The 27,951-nt window shown below is 39.7% G+C and overlaps 1 protein-coding gene across 4 annotated transcripts; it reads left to right on the forward strand.

The window, feature by feature from the left end:
- The first annotated feature begins 124 nt into the window (after positions 1–124).
- fndc5b (fibronectin type III domain containing 5b) lies at positions 125–27,935 on the forward strand. Of its 4 annotated transcripts, none has more exons than XR_010803751.1 (7): positions 125–424; positions 11,323–11,438; positions 14,811–15,009; positions 19,676–19,765; positions 20,519–20,704; positions 21,683–25,874; positions 26,988–27,935. XR_010803751.1 is itself a non-coding variant. In XM_066675816.1 (6 exons), exons 1-5 carry the CDS (start codon positions 349–351, stop codon positions 20,656–20,658), a joined length of 621 nt encoding a protein of 206 aa, XP_066531913.1. In that variant the 5' UTR covers positions 125–348; the 3' UTR covers positions 20,659–20,704; positions 21,683–27,935. The 4 variants fall into 4 exon arrangements, 2 of the variants coding, with proteins under 2 accessions (XP_066531913.1, XP_066531915.1); XR_010803750.1 differs by having other exon boundaries at positions 21,683–22,969; positions 25,721–27,935; XM_066675816.1 differs by having other exon boundaries at positions 21,683–27,935.
- The last annotated feature ends 16 nt before the right edge of the window (positions 27,936–27,951 follow it).

Genomic DNA, 27,951 nt, shown 5'->3' on the forward strand with positions numbered 1-27,951 from the left:
TCCTTTGACCAATCGTAAAACACATGTTTGTAGAATCTGTCCAATCACAGCTATGGAAGGGTGGGCTTTGTTCGAACACGGGTGGGAAACGTAAAATACGCCGTGTTTCAGGTAGACTGCTTCATAGGGCTCTGATGGCGCCTGTTCGTGTGAGTGTGTGTATGAGTGTGTGAGGGAGTTTTGCTCTTCGTCTTTCGCTCATGAGTCGAAAAACGCGACAGAGGCGACGAGAAGCCGCAGCAAATGCGAAACAAATGCGGTCCTTGCAGTGGCTATAGCCGACCAACGGCCCCATTGAGAGTAAATGGGATTCAACGTCGTCCGAGAATGTAAAGACTCTTCTGAAGGATGGGAGAAAAAGGAAAAAGCTTCGCCGTTACGCTGCTGTTTCTGGGCTGTCTCACCGTGTCCTCGGTGGATGCCGGTAAGTTTAACGCGGCGAGCAGCTCTAGGAGCCTCTACGACACGTCTGAGGTACATGTTTGGCGGGTATATTTTTTTGGGCGCCTCGAGCTGAATGAGCAACATCTGGCTGACACACACACACACACACACACGGTGGGACATGTTCACTAAGGCTGCTAAGGGCAGGGGAACTGGACAACCTGTTCCTCATTCTATATACATCCGTTGAGCAACAGTAGCCTATAGACAGCCATTCTGTATGTAGGACTGTATAAGAACGGAGAGGGGGGGGGGGGGGGGGGGCATATAACTACTTGGGCCTCAAGCTGTTTTCCCCAATTTTGCAGTTGTGTGTGTGTTGGCTTGTTTGTTAGTGTTTGTGTTTGCACCCATTCACCTCATCTTCTTTTGATATTGTCATTGCGAACCATGCAAAAACAGACTTATTAATATTAAAGTTTTGTGTAATATCTGAATTGGTTTTCAGTGCACAAATCTTCACCTTTGGCTTGAATGTAGTTGTATTAATGGTATAAACGTGCAGGTTTATAACCCCACAGCCTGAGGTGAACTGCTGCATGCACCATCTCCATTCCAGCTTTCCCTAAAACAGCATGTAGCACATATCAATGTTTCAGCACATTTCGTCAACAGTCAGCAGTGAATTCATTCCCAATTCAACACAGTCACAGAGTCACGGGCTTTTCTTTTTATGTGATTGCGTATTATAGGTCACTCATGTGCGTTTGATGCACTTTTGATTTTTCAAAAGATAATGAAACACACGATAAGTCCATCCTACAGAACAAAGGTAAGAGTAATCTATGCCTTAAGATCTTTTATTAAGAACCAGGGGACCTCTGCCAGGAAAGAAACACCCAGGTCGTGTGAATACTGCAAAGCCGATTATGTTCTTGTACTGTTTTGATCAGCAGCAATAGTGGGTGTGTGGCTCTGTTAACCTGTAATGTTCATTGCAGACAAACTCAGCAGGTCTCATCCCAACAACCCACGCTCCATTATCCTCACACATTCAAGGAGATCCTCTCTGCGCTCGCCGTGTGCATGTGTGCATCCCTTATGCGTTTGCGAGCAAATGAGGAACAAATGAGCAGGGTTGAAGGAGTGCAGAATCCAGGCGGCCTAATGGGATTAAATGTTTAATATACAAAGCGGTAATAGCATGAATATATATAAATAGAGAAATAAACAAGCCACAGATAGGCTGGATTTTCGTGTAAATTGCCCTCACTCAACATGAGAAAATGTAAACAAAAGAGCAGGAAAATGGAGGTGAACATGACACACGGATTTAAGCGTAGACTCAAAAAAAACAAAAAAAAGAATCGTTTACTGGCGCTGAGACGAAGCCAGCCTTTATCTTTAAACTAGAAAATAGGCTTAAGAGCATGCAATTTAAAATAGACAACGAATAAGCTGTTATACAATACCATTTCCAAGTAACCTAGTGAACCATGTCTGTGAGGCAGTATAGCCTATCACACAAAGAGAGCAACGTCTAGTTTTCCCTTTCATGTGAACAGGAGAGGCTCCATCAACAAAGCCTCTGCCCATATCATCTCTCTAATCAGGCGATGCAGCAGAGAGCAGCGCTGGTGTACGGTGAGAGAACAAACAGGCAGCACATTCCCTCCTAATTGAGGGAATATTCCAGTTTACAGACAAGCCGGTTTTACTACACTTCCACAACAAAGGCAGCAGGTGCTGCCAACATGCAGCAAAGGTGCTAGAATGCTGAATAGCTCTGGTGGGTTCGTGTGACACTTTATCTGCTCATTGTGTGTGATGAAAGACAGAAGCGTGACACTACTGGGTCTTGTCTCTCACTTACTAAACAGCTGTTTCATCTGACAGCCACCGTAGTTTCATGAAAGTTATGGGAAGACATCATGCATATTGTATGGAGCGGATACTATTTGGGGAAGATTTGTGTAGCTCCTGAATGTGTGAATTACACTCGGAATTGCAACAAAATATCAGACAGTTTTACAAATATCATAAAAAAATGCAATAGAGAACAAGTTATTATTAAATGTTTTAATTTTTCCATTCTACATACATTTCCCAGACAAATAACCAGTGCTCATTTAAAGAGGAAGGCAAGTGGAACTGTAACTAAGAACATAGTGCCCGTATTCGGTCATTAAACTTAAGAACGGCACTGGTGGAGTCAGCCTGTCCGACCTGAAGAGACCGAGCTGCTCTTTGGCTCAGAGGTTGGAGTTTGGAGCTCAGAGGGCTGGCTAATCCTCTCAGCCTGAGGCTTGTATTCAGTTTGGAGTTCTGCTGGCTCAAATGAGTAAAAAAAATATATCAAGAACATTACAGACCTCCTTAAGCACTGTTTTGATATAAGCTTTTCACGTAATTTAAGGAAGCCTCAGTATTGCGTTTGTGCTGTGGTCGTTACGGTAACGTTTGCAGAAACGTGTCACAATGGTCAGGCAAACACTTGACATGAAATATTATAAAGAGGTCGATGGTCTTGTCTGTGAAGGAATTTTAAGCTCTTCCCTGAGAGGTTTGATTTACTACAAGGATTATTTTTCTGTGAGAGCTTACTTTATATTCTGTTTTATTCTACTTTCAACATTATATGGAATTTAATAATATGCTCTTTTTACTGTAAAACATTTATTAAGATGTTTATTTAAAGATTTTTGCGTTTCACTCATTACGTCTTTTGGGTTGATGATTTGGTTTTTCTCTGACTTTGCTGACGTTTATATGATGGCTTTTCTTAGGAGCTGAGATATAATGGAGAAACCACATACTTAGATTAATACCATGGAAAAGATCCATAACTACCTTTTATATTCAGGCCTGTTCTTTTTTTTTAATTTATTTTGGACCTCTTCAGTGTATAAGAATAATTGATGTCAGAATTGTCATGAAAATCCATAACGTTGAAAAAGTGCCCAAAGAATCTGTCACCATGAAGCTACATCAGTTTCATTGCAGCCCAATTTGAGGGTAATGATATTTTTTTACTACTCTATAAGAGATGGCTGGATAAAAGACGTGTCCACTGTATGTGAACTTACAGGTAGCGCTTTTCCACCAAATGATCTCTGGTTCTTGGACTGGTTCCATTCCTGATTCTTGGAACCTTGTTTCTTTCTAGTGAAACTGTAGAAGTTTAGAGGGGAACCAGCAATACGTCATCAGCAGGGGATGTCGCTGTGTCTGAATACAGCACCAGAGCCACAGATAAACTGTAATTCTAAATACTTTTGAACACCGGAGAAACGTAGCCAAGAGCCATGGGTCTGATCAACGCACATGGTATCACACTAACAGTAGCAGAAACACACTCAAATGTAGTGTGTTCCTGTTTTATTTCCTGTGATTTATTTATTTATATGAATCGTAAATTACCCTGTCCAGTTTCACTGCGTGATATCATTGTATTTGAGCCTCTGAGCTCTTTCTTGAGTTACTGAACCTCAACACGTCCACGGACGACGTCACGGTTCAACTTCTTTTTGGTTCCAGCTGGGAATGAACTTTTCTGGTTCACGAACCAGTTTATGTTGGTGGAAACGTACCAAACGGTTCCAAATTTAGTTCACGAACTGGAACCGTGCTGGTTTCTCGTTGGTGGAAAAGGGCTAAGGTTGTTTTAGAAGAAGAAGAAACACCTTCATTGATCCCCTTGGGGAGATTGCTTCTATGCATTTGCCTCTTCCGTGGTAGTGAACATACAAACACACACTAGTGAGCAATTCTTCAGTGAACACACACAACCGGAGTAGGAGGCTGCCAACCACGCCCAGGGAGTAGTTTTGGGGTTAGGTGTCTCGCCGTGTATTAATTCCTTGTCGATCCCTGGAATTGAACCGGTACCCCTCCGGCCTCAAGCTCCCTTCACTGACCTCAAGGCAATGACTGATGTGCTTAAATGATTGCATTAGTGTAGGTAGAAATATACATTTCATATATATTAAACTAATTTATAATAGACATCTGTTGGGAAAATGCAAGATTAATCTCTCATTTGAATATGTTTGCATTAGTTCATGAACATTAGAGAATATAAGATATCATATGAAATATGTTAAAAGTCTGCCATGGGCTTAATTGGTACCATGGCACCATGGCCTATGTGTGTTCCAAGTAGCTCACCAAATTGACCAAATAAAAATATTAATTGTTTCTGAATAATATAAACAGCCACATGTAACAGAGAAAAAAAAAACTTCTCCCTCTATTAATTATTAATGCTTGTTAGCGCTCCTCTATGGAGAGAAATTAGTGCCAGATTGAAAAGCAATCACTGCAATAGGACAATGTGAAATGTAATCCACACACATCTAACATGATGAATATGTGCCAAAATTAAAGGCAAAACAGTTATTACATTGTTTTCATGTTGTTTGACCTTTTTACAGAAAAACTGAGGATTTGTATCTTAAAAATTGCATGCTGAATTAGTGTCAGAGTTGAATACAGTCACCTCAAAATGTAATCAGTGCACAACTGCATTGCTTTACATCGTGAGGCACTTCAAAAATAAACGTCTCATTGTAATGTGATACGCTTGAGCTTAGTTTTAAACATAGACGTGCGGAAAATATGCCATAAAGAAAAACTAACATATTTAAAGCATTTTATTCTTTAAATGAGAATTAACACATTATTTTTTTTCTGGTAAGAGCCAGAGCGACATTAAATCAAAGTAATAAATATTTGTTTTTCTGTATGGCACATTTTCCACTGTCTGTGGAGGGGATTGTATTAAATTCTGACACTAATTCGGCATGGAATTTTTAAAATGCAAATCCTCATGTACAGTTTTTCAGTAAAGAGGTCAAACAACATGAAAACAATGTAATAGCTGTTTTACTTTTAATTTTGTCATGTATTCTTCATGAGAGTTTGGAAGAGCAATGACTTGTGTGGATTGCATTTCACATTGTCCTATTGCAGTGATTGCTTTTCAATTTGGAACCTGTACCAATGAATTTCAACATCATAAGCTGAACACTGAAACTTAATCAGATAATTAATGTCGAACATCCCATAAACAAGGGATATTTTGGTACAGTTTTTTTTTTGCTGCTAACTTTCCTCAACAAGGTGTAGTTTGTAATGTTTCTATGGAATTATGTTGTAAATGAGTCAAATTATGAAAAATATGAATTCAAGTTCATATTTAGAGAAACTGCTCGCTGAAACACAGAGGTGGGTTTAAAAGGGTGACTAATGGTGAAAAAGAGAATATGTTTTTTCTTGAATAAAATGTATATTTACAAAATAATACAGGAAGCCTAAATATAATGCGGGCTAAGCATTCTATTAAATCTTATTTTTCCCATATTCAGAAATATTAAGTTGTTCTCACTCAAAATTAGACTCGTCTGATTGTTTTAGCATGGTAGCATTTAAACACACCTTAAAATCAAGCAGATTAAAAAGAAAATATTCAGCTGTCCAGAACAACCTGTAGACTAAGGTAAAATGAATCAGGAAACCTTTAGTGTACCTACTAGACCAGCTTAATTATTTAGCAGTTTATTTCTAAATGAAGCTAATATGTTAACATTCAGATTAGCTTTGTGCGCCACCTCATAAAACTCATTTATCAACATAAAGGGGAAAAAACCTAAATGTATCACATCTTAATACACAAAAACATTAAACTCTCATCATAAGGTAAATTTGAAAGGTCTTAATGGGTGTACTTACCCTATGATCTAAAAGTGATTTCTTTATTTTTGTTCATCTCCAGTTCCATCCTATAGCTAGTTTGGCCTCCCAAAATGATCCCAGTGACCTGGGATGTTGAAGGCTTGCACATGCTTCCTTTGACAGCTGGAAAGCCAACTGCTGTCATGTTTATAAACTGCTGCTAACACACAGTTACTGAGTAGTTTAACGCTTCAAGAAAACGTCAACTGACCAGATCTGTCATGTCAGCCAACAGATGCCCATACTGGCTGGCAGTGAGTTTGTGTAATGGGGGACAGGGAACATCCCACTCACCCAGAGAGTAAGGCCAGTTGCGCTGTCTTGGACTCTTGGTGTTAGATGGCTAAGGCTAGGTTCTCAAAGCAGATAAAAGTGGCCCAAATCTGATTCCGTGATCAAATCGAATTTCTTTCGTTCTGCTATTCACACTGTCTATATAATGTGACCTATATCTGACATCAGTCTGAACAGGACAATGCTACAAGCTCTGACCAAAAGGAAATGTCCTTCTGTTCTTTCCAAACACTTTTGTTTTTTAATGGAATGGAAAAGGACAGGTGTTTTACTGCAGCGTTGTATCACAACCCAACCCTTGTCTTTATTTCCAGTGAGTGTGAAAACTAGGGTATAATTTAAGGATTTACAGAATATTAAAATATGAACTGATGTTGCTGGGTTTCTCACAAATGCGGCATCTCCAAAGAGGACACATGGACAATGAGTTGTGACAATGAGTAATATTTCCCTGATCCACATTTAAGCAGCCTTCATACCAATATGAACAATAATGTAAAATTAATGAAGTCATTTTTGTGTTTGTTAAATGAGTGGCAGGAATCTGGATAAAGAAATTTTACATGTTTTTTCATTTCCCAATATATATTACAAATAGAAAATGCTTTGGACCTGAATCCACTGCTCTTTCTCAACAGCCATGCAGTGAGGTAAAATCTGGCTGTTCAGATTTCCACTGCAATAGATCTGATTTCAATACCATATATGAAAGTGGTCCAACTCTTATTTTTAAAAGTCAGATTCAATGTGACTTTTGCTGTTCACACAGCCACACAAATGACACAACAGATCGGATTTAGGCCACTTTAACCTGCTGTGTGAATGTACCCTAAGGCATCAATTTATCCACTAAATTAGGGTCATTATATGACGTAGTTCAGATGATCTGTAGAGACTGTGTTAGGTCTTGCTCATAGTAGGGCTCAAAGATATTGCAGTGACATATATATTAAAGGGAACATATACCTCTTTACCACAAGTTAACACAGGTCCCTGGAGTCTCAATGAAACTACAGTGACATGCTTTGGTCAAAATACCACACAGCACCTTTGTTACCCAGTATAAACAGCCCTGTTTCAGAACGACCGTTTCCATTCTCAATTTGACATATTTAATCAGTACTTTTATGTCTCTACCCTTTGAGTTTGTTTTTTGCATTTCATCTCACCTTTTCAATCTCACATAAATACGGGTCCAGCTCTGTGATTGGAGATATTCAGACTAGGGGGCCGGATAGTTCTAAAGTATCTGCACTTATCGAAAGAACAGCACACAATCAGAATGAATCATTTTATGATGCCAATGCATTGAAAACGTATTTATTCATTTTAAAATAATATGCCTCAGTGCAAGGAAAAAAAGGAAAATATCCAAAACAATAGTGTTTTATATTAACCCAATTTAACAGGCAAAATAGAGGTATTGTGGGCATCACTTCATATTTAAACTAATCTTCATTTATATTTGTGCTCCTAAAAAATGCCTGGTTATTGCAGTGATGTGTCCCCATCATGGTCACCATTGGTCAACCAACGAGCTCTTGGAAAATGTGGTCTGAAATATTGACCCTAGTCCTGAGTTAACTGCATCATGTAATGGAACAAGACGTTTACTTGATAGCATTTAATAATTAGATTTTAATATGATTTCTAAGCTATATAAACATTGAAATATAATCCCAGTTAGTTCTACATCTACCAGCTAATCAGAACGAAAGATGAGATGAGATGAGATGAGATGAGAATAGGGTCGATTAGAGAGTTTCTACACTACAAAAAAGCAGTGTTATGTAAGTTAATCACAGAGAGCCGTGACTGAAGATAGCTACAGTTACAGCTGCGTACTTATTCTTCAGATGGGTCTCTGCTTCCTCTTCACCCTGTTAACAAATTCATTTAGACTGATTGTCCAAAAGCATTCCAAAAAGCTGTTCGCAATCAGATGTTGACACATTTACAATGGGAGATCACACTTAGGAAATGGCTGTTGCAGTTCATTTGTGCTTGCGTCTATCAGTCTAATTTGATAAGACTGAATACCTGGCGTGAACTCCACCCAGTAGAGTTTGTGAATCAAAAGCTCCAGATACGTGCTTGTGGGTCATGTTTTGGTCTGAAATTTGTAAATCTTCCCGTTAAACTGCCAAAAGCAAAGCTAAATCTTGGGAGCCTGCTGTATTTATGAGGCCTGGCATGGTCAAGGGCTGAGGAGGCAGCCAATCTTTGCCAGCATCGTCAGCCCTGGTGGAGTAAATCACTTCAGCAGGCGCAGGTGGTGAGGAGGTGAGCTTGCCACGCCTGTGTCCTGCTTTTTTTTTTTAACACAGCTCACACTCATGCTGCCTCTGATAAACTTACAGCAGACTAAACTGCACAGGAGACTGTGAATGTGATTAAAAACCTTACAGAGATTTAATATGACTCTGTGTGTGGCCTTTCATATAAAGTGAGCATGCCGTGTATTAATGCAACCTTCAGAAATAGGCTGGTGATGGCACCACATGACCACAGCAATAAATTATAGAGTAAAGCAGTTCAAAACATTCTCAAGTGGCAGAGGTTTTCTGGCATATTCCCTGCCTCCACAGTATGGACTTAAGGTTATTACGAGGGAAGTATAATGTTAAGAATCAGCATAAAGATAACACCAGTTGGAAAAATATAGTAGGCTTTTGCGCTACATGTTACTCCAGTTAACTGTATTTACTGGAAAAGAGGGATAGAATATGCAGTAGGGTCGCAGAGTTTTGGGTTGAGTGCATAGCCTAAGAGTTAATCAATAGATTCAAAACACATTTGTCTCTGGGGACAGACCAATACACTTTGCTGAGGCACAATCTGTGATTCATTGGGAATATAGATCACTCATGCAAGTCTGGCGAGACAAGCTATTACCAGGCAGTGGGATCAAGTTTAAACTAATTGAAAGCACTGGGACATCATTCTATTTGAGATAGAGTAACAGACTAATACATGGGAAATCAACAGCGTTGTATTCAAGAATTGTAAACACAAACCTGGTGTTCTACAGCAGACATGCCTTAGTCTGGCAACGTTGCCAAGGTATAATCCCTTCTATGTGAAGTGTTGGCGTTGTCATTGTAATTATTACAAACTATTAACTGCATCTCTTATAAGCTGTTATTTGGTTACGTATTGCTTATTGATTTAAGTATTATCACTAGGGCTGCAAATAATGATTAGTTTATAATCATTTTATTAGTCAATTATATATGGGAATGGGAAAATGTATCTATGTTACCGTGGAATGAACAGTAGACCAAATAGTCAATAATGAATTTTCTTGCCAAATTTAAAATAGATTTTTATTGATTTTGTTGATTAGTTGTTGCAGCTCTAAATATCACTACTCATTACTTTTATGTTGAAGGGTTTAATTGTTCATATATTTAAGAAGGGCATGAGAGTGTCCTCTGATTTACCCATTAAAAGCCAGTTGTACCATAAAATAATGGACAGCTACTGGTGTTTCTTCAGATTTTAGTGATGGACGTTTGTGGCAATTCTACACTGTTCACATTCAGAAAACTGTGAAGGTAGTTGTCTATTACAAAGAGTGATGCAGGATATATATTTATGCTTTAATTAATTTCAAAATTGAATTAAACCCTGTGATATGTCGGGCCAAATAGAATTAGCCCCCTGCCACTGAGAAAGTCTTGAATCCATATTTATTGTTCTACGGGCGGTTAAGCTTTTCTTTCCCTGTTTTAGAAAGTTTGTACTTGAGGCCATGTACAAACCCGTCCTGCACCGTGGATCACCCCCTTTAGTGCTGGACTGATGTCTGCTATTTTGGGCTTGTGGAACATACGTATATAGAACACCTGCAAACACAAGGGAACAGTAGCTTACAGAACAGGCCCCAATATGACACCTTAAATATTGAGTTAAACAGACAATAACACAGTAACAGCTGTTGATATTTGCAGTTTTTCATATATATGCTTACATCAACACAGATACATCATAATTTAGAGAATACAGAGATGCATCTTTCTGTAATTGCATGACAAATTGTTTGTCTGGGGTTGTGAATTCATACAACGTAGATGTTTTAAAGCAGCAGTCCATATTTGCCTAAATATTCTGTTCCTGAGTCCAATAAATTAACACTAAACGTTTGTCAGATGCCTGCAGATATTGTAAGATTCTAATATTAGTTTTTTACCAGGCACCAAATACAGAATTTGTGTAGGATGTCTGACATCTTTACTATCGACGGACATAACACCTCCTACAGGATGTCCTGCTGTTTTTCACGTACTTTTATGAATATTTTTGTTATTTCGGAATATTTCCATATTTATTATCTGTGGGTTTGTGATATTTTGATAGGCGATGTAAGGCTTATATTATCCTCCTCTGCTGTCAGGGAACATTAGGGATGACTAGGTATTAACTGTGGTGATTTATGCATGGCTGCTTTGCTATTCCAACGAACGACAACACAGTCAACATCTGACGCCCTTTTTCTGAATGCTTCTCATTTAATTCACGAAGGCAAAACACAGTGGCAAAAAGCAATGGGCAATGTCAAGCTTTTATTTATTTATTTTTAAAACCGTTAAAGACACAGAGGCTGGAGAGCTCCCACTTCACCCGCCACAAAAAGTAATGGCAGTATTGATTAGGAGCACAATCAGAACAAGTTGAGCATCAGGGTTTTCCGAGAACTGAAACGTCAAACAGGTTGTTATGTGTTTGAAATGGTAGGAGAAGCTTTTTCTTTTGTGTAAAAATCTGTGTTTTTTTTAGTCGATCATCTCCAACACATGAGACTGAAATATTTTGTGATACACTCCATTCACTGTGGTCCAGAACTGTTGACATGAGACGTGACAGAATGCCCTTTTAACACCTTTCTTCTTTCATGACTTTCATCTTCAGACAGTTTGTCTGCACCTCTCAATGTGACCGTCAAGACCTTGGAGGGCAACTCGGCTGTGGTCACATGGGACATCCTGGAGGGGGACCTAGTCATTGGCTTTGCCGTCACACAGCAGGTACTGACATATTACAGTAAACTTATTACACAAGGTACAGTAAAGAAAAAGATGGGTGTATTTGAGTAGATTTAATGGCTATGTGATTAGGTTTACAGTGCTACACTGTAAGACAAAAACAAGATGTTTGTTTCATATTTAACAAGCCACTAAATACTTTTATCAGTGCGATTATCACACACAAGCCATTTAATCCCTGCCAATCTCCATATCAGTCTGTATTAGTGGCCAGATGAAAAAAAACAAGTCATAAAGATGTAAGGTAATTAGAACAAAGTTTCTTCTACTTGACAACCTTTTGTTCATATATAAAGATGGACAAAATATGGACTAATATGTCACCACTGTGAATCTACGCCCTTTTGTTTGTCTTTGTCTTTATTCTCTCTCTTTCTCTGTCTTTCTCTCTTTTGTCTGAAAGACACTGAAAAAACTTTGATTAAAAAATGAACAACTGAACATTTCCACACCTCTTTTCAAGGAAATCAAATATAATTCATGGTTTTAACTTGAATGATAATTGGGCTTCTTTAAGAAGTGATTTGGAACTGGGTAAATGTTGATATTTAGATTCCAAACATTGATGACATTTCACTTCAGGGTGGCAGTTTTAATTTCAGAGTATTTGCAGCAATACCGGATGAACCTGTTTCACATTACTGTTACAGATGTTTCTCCATTATGGGAATCCAATTTGACAAATGAATAATCTAAATTAACATTAATGTCATGCTTATGACTTGGTTTTGATTCCTTTTCAGTTGATGACTCTTTAAATTCTATGACGCACAGACATTAACAGATGATTGGGGACACAGTCAGAAGATCTACTGTTGCATAAATGTTTCTTGTAATCCAGTGTAATCCAGTGAGCTTTAATACATTTGCATGGATCAGAACAGTAGATTCTTTTCATGTCAGAACTTATCCTATTTTCACATCATCAATAAAGACAAGTGGTGCGACTCTGCTGGCGGCTATGTATGCTCTCATTCAACATGGTTTCACAGATAAAGTGGTTTGCTTAGGCCTAGGTGCAGTCATTCTCTGTATATTTACCTCATTCCACCTCTTTGGTCCAAGCTAATCTTCATCTCATCTCCCCATAAGGCTTTGTCTTTGAACTAAGGCTTGTAAAGCTAATGAACTATATCTGGCCTTTTTGTTGGGCCTGGAGCTTGGGGAGTTTTTCATCTTGTGCTGAATCCTAAGCCCATGAGGTCATGCTGATGTGTTTTTCTCTTTATGACTGATTCTCTGGTCAGTCAGTACTGAAGGCTATTATCATCTTCCAGCTTGTTTACTATTACTAAATGTTATTGGTTCTTAACCTCATACCAGGCCATTCTGAAACACCTAACGTCTTTGCTATGGGTGTTTTATTCAGCCTTATGATGTCCTGCCATTGTTTATATTTGGTGTTCTTACAGATTTACAGCAGATTAAATACAGAGGTGGGTAGTAACTCACTACATTTACTCCGTTACATTTACTTGAGTACCTTTTTGGATAACTTGTACTTATATGAGTAGTTTTAATGCAGCATACGTTTTATTTTCACTTGAATTTGTGAAGAAGAAGCGGTACTTTTACTCCGTTACATGGAGCAACATACTGCTCGCTACTTGCTACTTATTTTTATCTATCCATCCAATGCACGACCTCTTTGTTTTGTTTTGTTTTACCAAGACTTCCAAAAGAGACTGTCACATTTGAGTCAGTTTGGCCAAACAGATCCAAGCCGTCACACACAATCCCCGCAGCAAACACAGGAGGAAAACGGCACAGAAGAACAGTACAATGGCAAAAACAACGTAATCTCTGCCTATTGAGCCCATTGTTTTGTTAGTGAACATGAAAATACACAGAACTACACACACAGAGAGTTTATGGTTTTCATGTAGAGACTGCCTTTTTCTTCTTGTTCTTATTCTTCGTGACCTCTACCTATTGAGGCCATTGTTTTGTTATTAAGTTATTGTGGCTGAATTTAATTTATGTTGTAAAGATTTCGTTTATTATTGTTTTAGTTGTTTAAGAGACATTCCAGTTTATTATTTGACGTCCTGATTATTAAACAAAGAGGTTACTCAGGACGTGAGTAGTTTTTTTCCCACATAGTAATTTTTACTCTTACTCAAGTAATTAATTGAGTGGCTACTTTTTAGTTTTACTTGAGTTAGATTTATTCTAAAGTAACAACACTCTTACTTGAGTACAATTTATGGCTACGCTACCACCTCTGATAAAATACCACATCTAATGTATAATCAACTCTAGACTTTCGTTAGCTCTCTTTTATATGAATCAAATATGCAGTGAATTACTGGTGACAAACCAGTTAAACTTGTATGTGATAAAAGCCTTTTCATTTTCTAGTAATTGTTTAATTTCACTTCCTGTGTCCTGGGATACAGAGCCAAAGCTGACTGTAATTACTTAACTGCAGGCTAAGGTTGAGTAATAAACTGTAATCATGAGCAATAATTATTCTGTTATAGAGATGCTTTACAGCAATTAAAGAATGGTCACAGGCAAATCACATTTTATTGCAGAAGATATTCTAAAGAGCAAACTTCATCATTGCTTCTAAATTCTGAGAAAACTGCAGAGGTGAAAGAAGTATATACAGTGGAACCTCTACTTATGAACTTGATCCGTTCCGTGACCCGGTTCGTAAGTGGAAAAGTTCGTTTCTCGAGTCAATTTTCCCCATTGAAAATAATGGAAAAGCAATTAATGCGTTCCAGACCCCACCCCGATACTCACCCTTTTTGCACTGATATATGTTTACAACACTCTCAAATTAGTAAAAAATACATGTAGCGTTACTAAAAAGAAAAGAGAAATACAGTGGTAACAGTAATAAAAAAGAAATAAGTAAGTTTAAAGTGGTTACACATCGCTACCTTGAAGACGTGACGACTGGCTGGAGGAGTAACACAGGCACTGGCTGTATGACGGGAGGTGGGGGGTGGGTGGAATAACGGAGAGTAGGAGGTGAATGTGGGGAGACGAAGCGTAGATACGGTTTAACTTAGCACGAATTTCGATGTCTGCTATTTACGCTAATGCTAAATTGCTAAAGCTACAATGTGCTAATCTTAAAAGCTCACTCAAGTCTGGGCGCTGGGAGACTCGCCTATTAGGGTCAGTGGCCATTTCCAGCCGCCGGCTCGGGTTCGTTTCTAGAGTCATGGTTCGTTGGTGGAGGCAAAAAATATTCAAATGCTCGGTTCGTATCTTGGAAAGTTCGTTAGTATAGGCGTTCGTTAGTAGAGGTTCCACTGTATTGCTATATGAATTGTAATAGTTGGTGACATCTGTGTTTGGTTTCCTCATGGTGTTCTCTGTGTATTTGATCTATTTTAGCAGAAGGACGTGCGCATGGTGCGTTTCATTCAGGAGGTGAACACCACCACTCGCTCCTGTGCATTATGGGATCTGGAGGCAGATACAGAGTACATAGTTCATGTGCAGTCCATCAGCTCGAGTGCCACCAGCCCCCCCAGTGACCCTATCCTTTTCCGCACCCCAAAAGAATCGGAGAAACTTGCATCCAAAAGCCCCGGTAAGTCTAGAGGAAATGACTCAGTATCTGATATTTAGACAAAATAAAACCTCTTAAAATGTCAGCCCTGTATATTAGTGCCCATATAACATTGACCAAATGCATTAAAGCAAAGGTTATGGTCAGCTTATGAAAAGAGGGCTGAAAGATGTTTTCCAGCCAAATCATTTCCATTGAATCATAACTGCAAGAGGGGATAAACACAGCGGGGAGGCGGTTATACAAGCACTCTAAAAATACACTGTAATTCAGATAAAATTGCTTGCATTTGTGCATTTTCTCATTTAATTCTTTATTGCAGGGCAGCCTCTCTTATCTGAAATAACCCACACTATGGTCATTTTATGTTTTATAATCCTTTTAGTGACCCACTTATTCGGACAAACTTCAGCTGTGGAGATTTGCTTTAGCAGGGAAGCCATTATATTATCTGCACGGGTTCCCAGCACTGAATAACCGGGGTAACCGCTGCTGACATTTAGCTTGAAATTTTGGCCATGCAGCAATGGGTCAGGCTTTATTCCAACTGTGCAGTGACTGAGGTGACTTGGAGAGTGATGGAGAAACTGCTGTGGTGGCGTTAAAAAAAATGAAGTGTAGCTCTGCTGGAGGTCTCTTTTTAAATCTGTATGTCTGGGGAAAGTTGCCTGTAGCTGCCACATCGCCACTGACTCCTGCATTTATATCTGAGACATGGAGAGTGACTGTATGTTAGGTTCAAAAAATATATAAATAAAAAATAAACCATTTACTGTGAGTCACAGAGTCTCAGAAAAGCGGTTCAAGGCTTCGGAAGAACATCCTAAAGCCAGGTAAAGCAAACTGACAAGCACTCCTCTAAATGTCGCCTATTATAGACCTGTGTCCGCTGGCACAGTTATAGACGCTGCGTTATAGACGTAGTGACACAGTGATTGCTCATTTCAAAATAATTGACAGTCTTGGCTGTTCACGTCAATTGCCGTCAGTTTTAAAGGGCTAATAGGGATACATTATGTGCAAACATTAGGGCGCACCTGGTCAACAGACATGCTTTAAATGCTAGTTACATTATTATTATAGATCTTTTGCAGTGAATACACTAATGCAAATGTTAAGGTATAATTAATGTTTATTTACTTTTGTGATTGAACGATTTAAGAAATACATTTTAAAATTTAAATGTTAAACTCTGCAAATACTGAGAAATTGTGCATAAATGTGGCTGGAAGAAGAAATTCCCTGTAGATGTGTCTTCTCACGTACAAAATTAGCATTCGGTGGGAAAAGAAAACTCTTCAGTCTTGAGTAGAATTTACTGGTCTCTCATGGATGGAAGCTAAATGTATTACAACGCTCGTCTTTATTTCAGCGTCAGCATACACGGGATATGGAGAGACTTTATGGCTGGGTCACTTTAAGCTGATCCTGCATGTCAACTGTGACAGGCGGATAACAGGAGTATTTACTAAAAACACTGTTTCCTAATCAGCCATTAGCATTACAGTACTCTCCAATTAATCAACCAAGCAGTATTACGCTTCACTTCATTTCACACGGCTCGAGGGTGCGCTAATGAACACAGACAGTTAATCTTTCTCACCATACGCCGCCTTTGTGAGCGCTTCAGGGTGGCTTCGTGGTGTTTTATTTTTTTACTGGACTCATGACATGTATTGACATTGATGGTGAGCTGAAAAATGTCCAGACTTTCACTGCTCAGAAGCCTGAAATAACCAATAACAGTTCAGTTTTACCTGAAGGGTATTGATGTTTTCGTCCAAGGGACGGGGAGCAGAAAAGAGACAAGTGGAACTTCTTTCATTCGTTACGAGACACTGCTGCTCCTTCAATCCGGCAGGCCGCTGCAGACTGCCTATCCTCCAGAGCTTGTCTGAGGCTAATCAGTGAACACAAATAGGAAACTCACAAATTATCTTAATTACCACCAGGCAGTTTAGATCTCCTGCCAAGAATTAGGGTCCGGTCTCTTCTCCTGGCGATGTGCGACATCTCTTTTACAGAAGGAATCAGAGAAGCCTGCCCCAAAGTGAAACCTCTAAATCACGGAAGCTGATCAAGGCTTGGGAGCCCTTTCCTAGTCGTGTTCCTCATCAAGCGACCATGCAGAGTAGCAGCTACTCAGAGCTACAGCCTCGAGTCAAGTTCATGTAAATCAACTGATATTGATTATATTTAACAATTACTTCATTAACGGTCGTATTTCTTATACGTAGGCTGTAACTAATATTTTATAAGTGTTTAATTAGTTGATTTTTTTATCAGTATAATAAGAAAACACTTTTTAAACATCTACCCTCACCAAGGTCTTCCACAGGACTACATTTTTTACAGGAATTTTCATTACAGCACAAATATTTTGCCATGTAGCATGTTCTGGTCTAAGGCTAGGCTGGCTGACACTTTTGGAAGTTACTGATTCCTGTAGAGAAGAAGTGCTCACATGGTGTTGAGGTGTCTGGAATATATAACAGGACAGAGAACATCCTAATGATGAATCATTCATTCATTCATTATCTGTAAGTGCTTATCCAATTCAGGGTCGTGGTGGGTCCAGAGCCTACCTGGAATCATTGGGCGAAAGGCGGGAACACACCCTGGAGGGGGCGGCAGTCCTTCACAGGGCAACACACACACACACATTCACTCACACACTCACAACTACGGACACTTTTGAGTCGCCAATCCACATATGGATCCACTGTGGGAGGAAACTCCCACACAGACACAGGGAGAACACACCACATTCCTCAGACAGTCACCCGGAGGAAACCCACGCAGACACAGGGAGAACACACCACATTCCTCACAGACAGTCACCCGGAGGAAACCCACGCAGACACAGGGAGAACACACCAATCTCCTCACAGTCAGTCACCCGGAGCGAGAATCAAGCCCACAACCTCCAGGTCCCTGGAGCTGTGGGACTGCGACACTACCTGCTGTGTCACCGTGCCGCCCGTGATGATGAATCAGTCCTTTTCAAATAGACTCCTCATAGAGTTCAGTTGGGAGAGAAGAGAGACCAGCACTCAGTTGTTTTATAACTATAAATTGTTTTATAACTATAAATATAATTTTTGTGATTAAAACAGACACAGAAACTCACAGATTATATAATTTTCTGTACACTCTGCTAGTAGTGGCCATTTTAGTGCCTAGTGTTAGTCCTCAGTTGAGGGAGAACTGTTAGAAGCACAGACAGTTAGACAGACAGACAGACTGTTAGCACCACTCAGGTGCCCCGTGCGTGGTGTGCAGGTGGATTTATGCAAAAAGAATATGAACAATCCTATATTTCAAATGAATAGACATGAATATTTACAGGGAGGATGTCCATATAGCAACCTCAGTCTTTTCATAACTCCTGAAAACACATGAAACAGTGTGAAAAATGTAACATCAGTATTACATTGTTCGAAATGGAGATGGTTATAATTATATCACAGTATTGTTACAAATCGCTGAAAACACAAATTGAACAACACAAATAGAATTAGCAGGATGCTATACAGCAGTGGTTCATTAAGTGGGGGTGAGGTGTGGGGGGTGTCAAGGCAAATGAGCTACGCATGTCTGAGCACTGCGAAACAAACGATGGACAAGTTTGTGAGAGCTAAACATGCAGCAGATGATAACTTTTCTCAAGCCACAACTTCCAAAGGGAAAAAAAAGGGAAATATGACGAGGCATATCCTAAAGCAGGCTCTTATCAGTCACTGAAGAGATGGGGGGATTAAATGTGTCATTTTTGTAGAGCAAATGTGCAGGTTTTAGGCATTTTCTCCCAGGAAACTGTTTTATTTATTTTTAGTGCAGGGAAGCAATTAGGAGCAAATATGACTGACTTTATTTTTGTTTTTTTACATAAGTAGTTGCAGTTTTGTATGAATGTATAAATAAATTCCAGTGGAGCATGGAAGTAAAAGGTGTGTTCATGTGTCACATTTGGGGGGCGGGGGGTGTAAAAAAGGGGGTCACAGCATAAAATTTTGGAACCACTGATATGGAATTTTTAATGTGCGTCTTTCAAACCTTGTTCCTTGGTTTACTGTGAAACTGCTACTGCTTACAGACTGCTTACTACTTCTCAACAGCATCAGAACAACTGCATATGCCCAGAGTGACAAAATGCACAGAATATTTATCAATATTACTATGTCACTATGTAAACTAGGGCGGCACGGTGGTGCAGCAGTCAGTGTCGCAGTCACACAGCTCCAGGGACCTGGAGGTTGTGGGTTCGAGTCCCACTCCGAGTGACTGTCTGTGAGGAGTGTGGTGTGTTCTCCCTGTGTCCGCGTGGGTTTCCTCCGGGTGACTGTCTGTGAGGAGTGTGGTGTGTTCTCCCTGTGTCTGCGTGGGTTTCCTCAGGGTGACTGTCTGTGAGGAATGTGGTGTGTTCTCCCTGTGTCTGCGTGGGTTTCCTCTAGGTGACTGTCTATAAGCAGTGTGGTGTGTTCTCCCTGTGTGTGCGTGGGTTTCCTCCGGTTGACTGTCAATTTTGATCAATTTTGTTGCTTAGTTGTTGCATCCTAAATTACAGACACATTAATGTAATGAAATGCATATCATGTCTTGGTTGAGTGACTGAGGAACATTTTATACATTTTTGCTTTTTCACTGACTCATGGTTTTAAGGTTCTTTGTGGATCTCTTCTCTCAGATGAGGTGACAATGAAGGAGGTTGGCCAGGCAGCCCAACTGAGGGCTGGAGAGCTCATCATTATAGTGGTGGTCCTGATTATGTGGGCAGGTAAGACACTGCTACTTTGTTGCTATTTTTCTAAATCATTAGAGGCTTCATGAACAACTGTGAGATATATCCTTGTGCAAAACCCTTTATTCAGTCTCTTCTCCCCTCCACCCCCCACCACCACATTTCTCTGTAAACAGAACTCTTCACATCAACTAAGCTGCATTACAGGCCCTCAGTAATTAATTAGTGAACAAACAATATCAAAAAAGGCTTTGTTTTGTTGATCAGTGTTCTTAGATTGATTAGATACACCTCCCTCCCCCCTTCCCCCCACTCTCTGTTCCAGTAAATGATATATTTTCAAGCTGCAGATAAGGGTTATTAGAATGATTCCCTGCTGAACAATGTACAAAGTTGCTGAAGTCTAGTGGGAAAAGCCTCTCACTTACTGTGTGTGTGTGTGAGGGGCAAAGCGAGATGAGTGGGCATTTCTTTTGATCTAATTGGACCTCAGGGGTCTTCCAATATCTGTCATCCCCATCAAGCTTGTGGAAAGACTAGAAAAATAAATCTCAAAAATGACAGTTGTGGCACAACCAGGAAAAAAAAAGCCCTGCACATTGCACTTCCTAAGTTCATTTATAATTGGTTTGTTATGTTTTCGGTCACAAACATAGAGTGATCCATCACAAGCTTTTCTATTATCTCCTTCCTTCTCTTGATGTCGCCAATCTATCACTGTCTCTCTATCCTCTCCTGTCTATCTCTTGTCTCTAATCCTCCTTCACTCTCGCTCTCTCTTTATTTCAGGTGTGATAGCTCTCTTCTGCCGTCAGTATGACATCATCAAAGACAATGAGCCCAACAACAACAAGGACAAAGCCAAGAATTCATCAGAGTGCAGTACCCCTGAACATCCCACAGGGGGCCTCCTGCGCAGCAAGGTCTAACAGCGCCTTTCCCCACAGGCAATAACAGGCTTTAGCCTCAGAACAGGTATGTGTGTCTCAATTATTTTCTGTCGTTCATATCCTACACAGCCATACACTGTCCCTGTTTGATGCTTGAAGCACTGAATTAAAAATAGACAAAAATAAACACAAATGTTAGACTTCAAGATGGTGGCTTCTACTGTTTCAGCTGGGGATTTTTCATCATTGTCATGAATACATGACAATAAATCAGAGTGGCCTGCTCAGAAGATAAATAATATAATAAAGGCTTTCCAGTAACAATATTTACACACGTTTGTGCTGTGAGAACCACTGTAACACTGTACTACACAAAGGAAACATACAGGGGTTGGACAATGAAAGTGAAACGCCTGGTTTTAGACCACAATAATTTATTAGTGTGGTGTAGGGCCTCCTTTTGCAGCCAATACAGCGTCAGTTCGTTTTGGGAATGACACATACTTGGGAAAGTCCTGCACAGTGGTCAGAGGGACTTTAAGCCATTCCTCTTGCAGGATAGTGGCCAGGTCTCTACGTGATGCTGGTGGAGGAAAACGTTTCCTGACTCGCTCCTCCAAAACACCCCAAAGTGGCTCAATAATATTTAGATCTGGTGACTGTGCAGGCCATGGGAGATGTTCAACTTCACGTTCATGTTCATCAAACCAATCTTTCACCAGTCTTGCTGTGTGTGTTGGTGCATTGTCGTCCTGATACACGGCACCGCCTTCAGGACACAGTGTTTGAACCATTGGATGCACATGGTCTTACTGGTGCAATGTGCAGTTAATGAAGATTGTCCACCAGGCTGCTCCAGTTTAGCCATGAAACCTCACACACTAAAAGGACAGGTGTTTCAGTTTCATTGTCCATCCCCTGTATGTTGCTCCAAAGGCAGTCGGTTACTGAGCTGAGTGAATTCCTTAAGTACAGTACTTTATGCTCATTCATTATTTTCAATCCAATTGAATTCTGACAAAATTATTTTCCTTTCAAGTTTTGTTTTTGTTTCCTCCCACAGAGCTCTGAGACGTACTAGAAAGCCATCCAATGCCATTATTGTGAACTGCCCATCCTCATTTGAAAAGACTTTGATATATTATCTTATCAATTAACATGGATCCATGGACATTGGTGCTTGTCTGTGAAGGACACAGAGACAACCTTCCACTTGAGCACATCTAAAGAGTGAAGTGGACACGAGACGTGGGAAGTGCCAGACTGTGTTGCAGGGTTATTCCCTCGAGTCTGGATCCAAACTGAGAGATGGTACGGAGCTGCCGCCTCAGCAGGAGGTCCCGGCGTGCTGAGAGCCGGAAAGCCGGTGAAGACATACCACCTGAGGGGCATGCCATTGCCTCCAGCTTTGCCTCACACAGATAAGGCGAAATGTGTCATCCCCTTTGAGGCAGATGCTAAATAAACCAGGGTTGTGAGATAAATGGCGGGGAAAGATAGTTTTCTCTCAGCTTTTTTTCTTTTTTATCAGTGCTGAAACAGCATCATTAAACGACGTGTGTTGAAGAACGTGATAAACTTAAGATCTTTCATATCTCTCCCTTCCCACTCCATATCTTCTATCTTTCGTTGTTTTCTATTTTTACCAGTCCACTATTGTCCTTCCCATTAATTCAATTCCTATTCCAGTGGTTATTTTCCACCTCTAAAACAGTCATAAGTGTAAATTTGATATTGTTTATTGGTGCAGTGAGAAGACTCTCCATAAGCACTTTCTTGCTCTCAGGGCATCCAAGTAAACATCCACAGGATAAATAATAGTGTGACTCATGCTGAACTTAATCCACAACCATTTTGAATGAATCACACTTTCCAGAGCAACCGCCACTGAACCAACCACAATATATTGATGGTATATTCGTATATTAATACAGTGATAGGAAATATATATATAATCACTTGTGTGTCCTGAGTAAAACCAACAGCTCACTCTCTCCGATGAGCACATAACTGTACAGTATAAGTTATTTTGGTCTTCATACCGTAGTATGGTCATTAGTATGTTTTACCAGTGGCTCTATTATGCTTCTGCTGTGATGTGTGGCTACAATAGAGAATCAGGTGCCTTTCTTCTGAGCGTTTTTTCCTAAGCTTTTGAGCTTCCTTTAAAACCTTCACTCTTAAATTCCCTCTCCACTCGTTTACAAGTTCTTTTGTAACCATTTTTTATATTTTGACAGTTTAATTGAGTGAGAGGATGGAGCAGCTTGACAGCGGACTGTCACCAATGGACTTGTCAGTTACAGCGCACTCTTGATGGGTCCACTGTCCTCAGCAGTCAGCCTCCAGGGTGAGCTGAACAAGCCCTCAGTTGTCAGGCAGCAATAAAGAAATGTGCTTAATGCAGGTCAAACTTGAGGAACAATCAGTTGCGCCTATCACAGGCATCGCACATATATAATTAATGTTCAGAATATAACCCACCATAATACTGTATCAGTAGGATTTTAAAGGGGATTTATAAAGGCTGAATATTAGGAATATTAGACTATAACTGGGTCTGTGTCAATGCAGTATCAATATGTGACTCGTGTCCTTTACCAAAGTCCTTACAGGCGAGTCTGTACTTTACGAATTTTAAGTCGTACAAGAGCAGGCTCCTATATATTTGACTGGAAAGAGTCCAAGACACTGAAGGTCATATTACAGTTTCATTAAAACAGATCCGTGTAACACTGATCTGACAAAAATCTAAAGAATAGTTTGTAGCGTTAGGCTCAATAATGCACAAAACACATGATCTTTCAGCTTGTTCTTGCTACTGTGTTTGCATTTCCCTGTTATGACCGTTATTCTCATTTATAATGTCTCTACTCACAGATTTATTATTTTTCAGCAAATGTTGCTCAATTGGACAAGCTTTACATGACACTGGCAAAATTCACATTAATTCATAAACTACACATTTTTGTTAAATTTCATAATACAGTGGAACCTCTACTAACGAACGCCTATACTAACGAACTTTCCAAAATACGAACCGGGCATTTGAATATTTTTTGCCTCCACCAATGAACCATGACTCTAGAAACGACCCCGAGCCTCCGCTGAGCCGGCGGCTGGAAATGGCCACTGACCCCAATAGGCGAGTCTCCCAGCGCCCAGACTTGAGTGAGCTTTTAAGATCAGCAAATTGTAGCTTTAGCAATTTAGCATTAGTGTAAATAGCAGACATCGAAATTCGTGCTAAGTTAAGCCGTATCTACGCTTCGTCTCCCCACATTCACCACCTACTCTCCACCCACCCCCCACCTCCCGTCATCCCGTTATTATTAGTAACGCTACATGTATTTTTTACTAATTTGAGAGTGTTGTAAACATATATCAGTGCAAAAAGGGTGACTTTCGGGGTGGGGGGCTGGAACGCATTAATTGCTTTTCCATTATTTTAAATGGGGAAAATTGACTAGAGAAACGAACTTTTCTAATTACGAACCAGGTCACGGAACGGATCAAGTTCGTAGGTAGAGGTTCCACTGTATTAAGTTGTTTGGTGCAGAATTGATGTATAATTTTATGGTGCACTGCCCACGTGAGAAAATGAACTGTAGCAAAAATGTTTCAAAACAAAAGTGATATAACCAATATGCCCTTTGTTTACTTTGTACACAAACTAAAGGATATGTAATACACACTGCACTCAAATATCACTGAATTCTTGGAAGTATGAGTCTGTTCTTAAAATAGGAACATCCCCGTCACAAGTAAACTAACAGTGAAATTTAAAAAGGTTTAATACTGTATTTCAGCAAATAAACGACCTCATACTTCAGAGGATTCACTTCACCACAGCGAAAGTGACTTCCGTAGGTATGTCTTTAAGTACAAAATAAACCAGGACTATAGCCCAGTAGTAGCCCACGTTGGTACTGTCAACAACATGCAGATGTATCGGGCAAAAGAGCACAAAGATGCTTGGTTCAGATGCATGCATTTTGGCCAGACACGTTTTTTTTCTTGTTGTTTAGTTTCTGCAAGTGCCTGGTTGTACTTGTGCTTACATGAGCACATTTGAAAATCTACAGTAGCTGAGTTTAGATTTAAATCATAATTCATCTCAGAGACAAGCTCAGTTATTTAAAAAAATCCTTAAATCCAATCCTTTCTCTCTGGCGTCTTGGTTAAACAACCATAGATAGAATTGCCCATTTTGATTGGTCCTACTCTGCAATATAAGGAATTTTACATAGTCGTTATAGTCCTCAGGAAAGGACTCCGCAAACAAGCAATTAATAAATTGGACGCCCTAGAGTCTCGCAGTGCTCATGAATGCACATTTGTGGAATATCAGATTGTAAGTTTGCCATTCGGGACAGGACTTAGGCTGTCGTAGTTAATAAAACCTAGAAAAATGGCTGGAAATATGTAACAGTGACACATTTATCATCGTGGTCACATTAGCGCTACACAGTCTAGCCCCAGCTTTCGGACAAAGTTGCTGCACAGTCACACAGCAGGGTGGGCGTGATTCCATTCACTATTAGTCCAACAATAGTGACTCCATTCACTATCAATCCACAATAGTTTCTTAGTGTGCGTGGGAGGATTTGGAGCCAGCTCTTAGGTGAGGCGATTAGTATTCAGTTTCCTCTCTGCTCAGATTTATGACAGTGTTAATCAAGTGCGCTGAAGGGTACCTGAAGGAATCTCGGTGCAATTATACATTCTCCCGTCCAGACCAGCGGCCATTACCTCCTCATTTCCATCACCATGGCGGCAGGCTAAACAGACCGTCCTCTCACTCAGTGCTCATCTCCTACTCATCTGCTCCTTGGTTTCTCAAGCTACCCCTCCCACCACTAGTGCCAGAGACACAACAGTTCTTCTTTAATGACTGCTAATTAACCTTGGCCACAGGGGAGAGAGCAGGAGGGCTGCTGGGTGAAAAATGGCTGATATCAATATTGCGTCTAGGAAGCTTACATAAAAGGACAAAAGGGAAGTGGGGTGTGAAAGTTGATTCACACCAAAGAGGATTAGGTTTTCCTCTCCACAGATCATTTTCCTCCCATATTCACCACTGTTCCCCTGCTCCAAACAGATATGCTGAGGCACAGGGGACTTTAATAAGAAAAAACCTGGCTCAAGGCATTGTGTTCCTGAGCAGTGTCCTGCCACATTGACTGGAGATGTTTATCAGAGAGAGGGCACACCAGCTCCTGACCATGCCCCACCCCAAAAAGAAAAAAGAAAAGGTGAGCAAAGTCTAGCTACTAAACTGAATTGTTGCAATTATTGGCTTCTTAGTTACATTTCAATCCCAGTAATGACTTTCAACTACACCGTCCCAGCCTTCTACACTTCAATACCCACTCAAACACTATACTTTCAAATGTATCTGCCTCTTTGATTTCCACTGGGGATGAATGTGTGAAGCTATTGATTCACAAAGCAGCACCGCCTCATGAATGCAAAGGGATTCAATTAAACTGCACCTGTCTTTGTCTTAATTGTTTTTTTATTTTTATTTTTTTACACTTGTCCAATAATCTATAATTAATCAATCTGTGTTCTGATCAATATTAATGTGACTGTAATCAATGACACTGAAAGAAATAGTGCTTTAAATATACTTGGTTCAAATGTAACATGGAATTTAAATGACACATCAACACATTTATTGCCTTTTCACGTGTTAATTTGGCAGTAAGTGTCTTGGTATAGTGCATTTGAGTCTTGTAAATTCAAGGCATCTTCAACAACTATTTATAATCCAGAGAACAGAATCCATCAAAATATAACTGGTTTATGCACCCCACAGATATTCTCTAATTAAGCATATCATATTATTTAGAGTGATTTATGAGAATGTCATTGCTGTTGAGTAAGTACCATGCAGCAGAGAGCTATAATAGAGATACACTGAACATTTAGTCAAAATAAAACAAGGCTCATCAGTGGTTTTCGTAAAAGAACGAAAAAACGTCGCTACGTTTACGACGTTAACGTCCAAGTCCTAACAGTCTGCTTCTCCATCCATTGACATCAGTGTCTATGAACAATTTAGCAGTGTTGCTAAATGTAGAGATACTATAGGCCTGTGTACATTAACGCCTTTACAGCAATTTACTGGACTTGTGTCTGAAGATGGTTCCAGGCTTGGTGTAAAACCAGATCTTGATTTATGCTGTAGTTTACTGTTTATATATAAATATAAATCAACGCTGACCTAACCGATGTTAAAATCACAATCAGGGATTATCAACAACAGTGGTTGGTTGCTTCAGTCCCCACATAGCCCCCAAATCATGAAAAGCAAGAATTACAAGAAATGCTCTCAGTGATTTGTTTTCCTTGTTGTGTCAAAGGAATTCTTATTTTTGTTCACGCCGACAAGACAGAAGAATGAAGAAACATCTGTAAGGTGTTTTCTCAAAGATGTGGGACATGTGCTACTGTAAACATGCTGTGACTTCAAACAGCTTTTACAAATCCCTGATTATGGCTTTAAAAACAACAACAACAAAAAACAAACAAACAAACAAAAAACATTGTGTTGTGGCTACTTCTATAGTGTTCACAATAGTCCCAAGTAGGCCAACTGTAAGCTAAGAGACCAAGCCTTAAAGCAGTTAAGAGAGAGATGAGGCCTAATAACGGTGGAACGTACCTTAAGTTGCATTGAACTGTAACAGAGATGATCATAGAAATCATTTGTTCCACATATTTACTATGAAGCATGGACTACAAACAAGAAGGAATGTTTAATGTAAATCATCAAGTCTGTTAACTGTCGTTCATAAAAACAATGCTTCATGAGGGCTAGCATGTTTCTGCTATTCTATACAAAGTTATACAGTTTATATGGAAAAAATAATAATTAAATGTCTACTTATGTACTGCCACAAGAATAATAATAAAGTATTGAATATTTTCAAAGAGGCCCATGATTACTTTTGTAATATATACAGTAAAATATATAAAGTTCAATAACCTCAGATTAGCGTTAGACAACTGGTCGTCCTCAGAGTGTGAAGTACTGTGACTACGTTGAGCTGCTAGTGAGCAATGACGGGTTACAAACATCTCTCCACACAGATCACTGTGCCAAGATAACAGCACTGCTATAGCTTTCTGGAAATCACATTTCAACCACAATACATCACTATTATAAACACAGATCGCTCACTCACCTCCAAAGACCAAATTCAAATTTTGTAAATCATATTTCCTTCATCAACCAACTGATTATAAAAAAATATATTGTAGTTCAGCTGAGGGCCTCCAGAACAATGCAGTTCTGTTTTGCTGGTGCATTGTGTCTGTTCCAAG

This window comes from Hoplias malabaricus, chromosome 6, assembly GCF_029633855.1.
Source record: "Hoplias malabaricus isolate fHopMal1 chromosome 6, fHopMal1.hap1, whole genome shotgun sequence".
Taxonomy (NCBI): Eukaryota; Metazoa; Chordata; class Actinopteri; order Characiformes; family Erythrinidae; genus Hoplias; species Hoplias malabaricus.

Bases quoted from the DNA above. Each gene is read 5' to 3' on its own strand.
- fndc5b (XM_066675816.1), top strand. From the start codon at position 349: ATGGGAGAAAAAGGAAAAAGCTTCGCCGTTACGCTGCTGTTTCTGGGC. The intron at 11,439-14,810 runs GTACTGACATAT...GATCTATTTTAG, and splicing joins GCTTTGCCGTCACACAGCAG to CAGAAGGACGTGCGCATGGT. The intron at 19,766-20,518 runs GTAAGACACTGC...TCTTTATTTCAG, and splicing joins GGTCCTGATTATGTGGGCAG to GTGTGATAGCTCTCTTCTGC.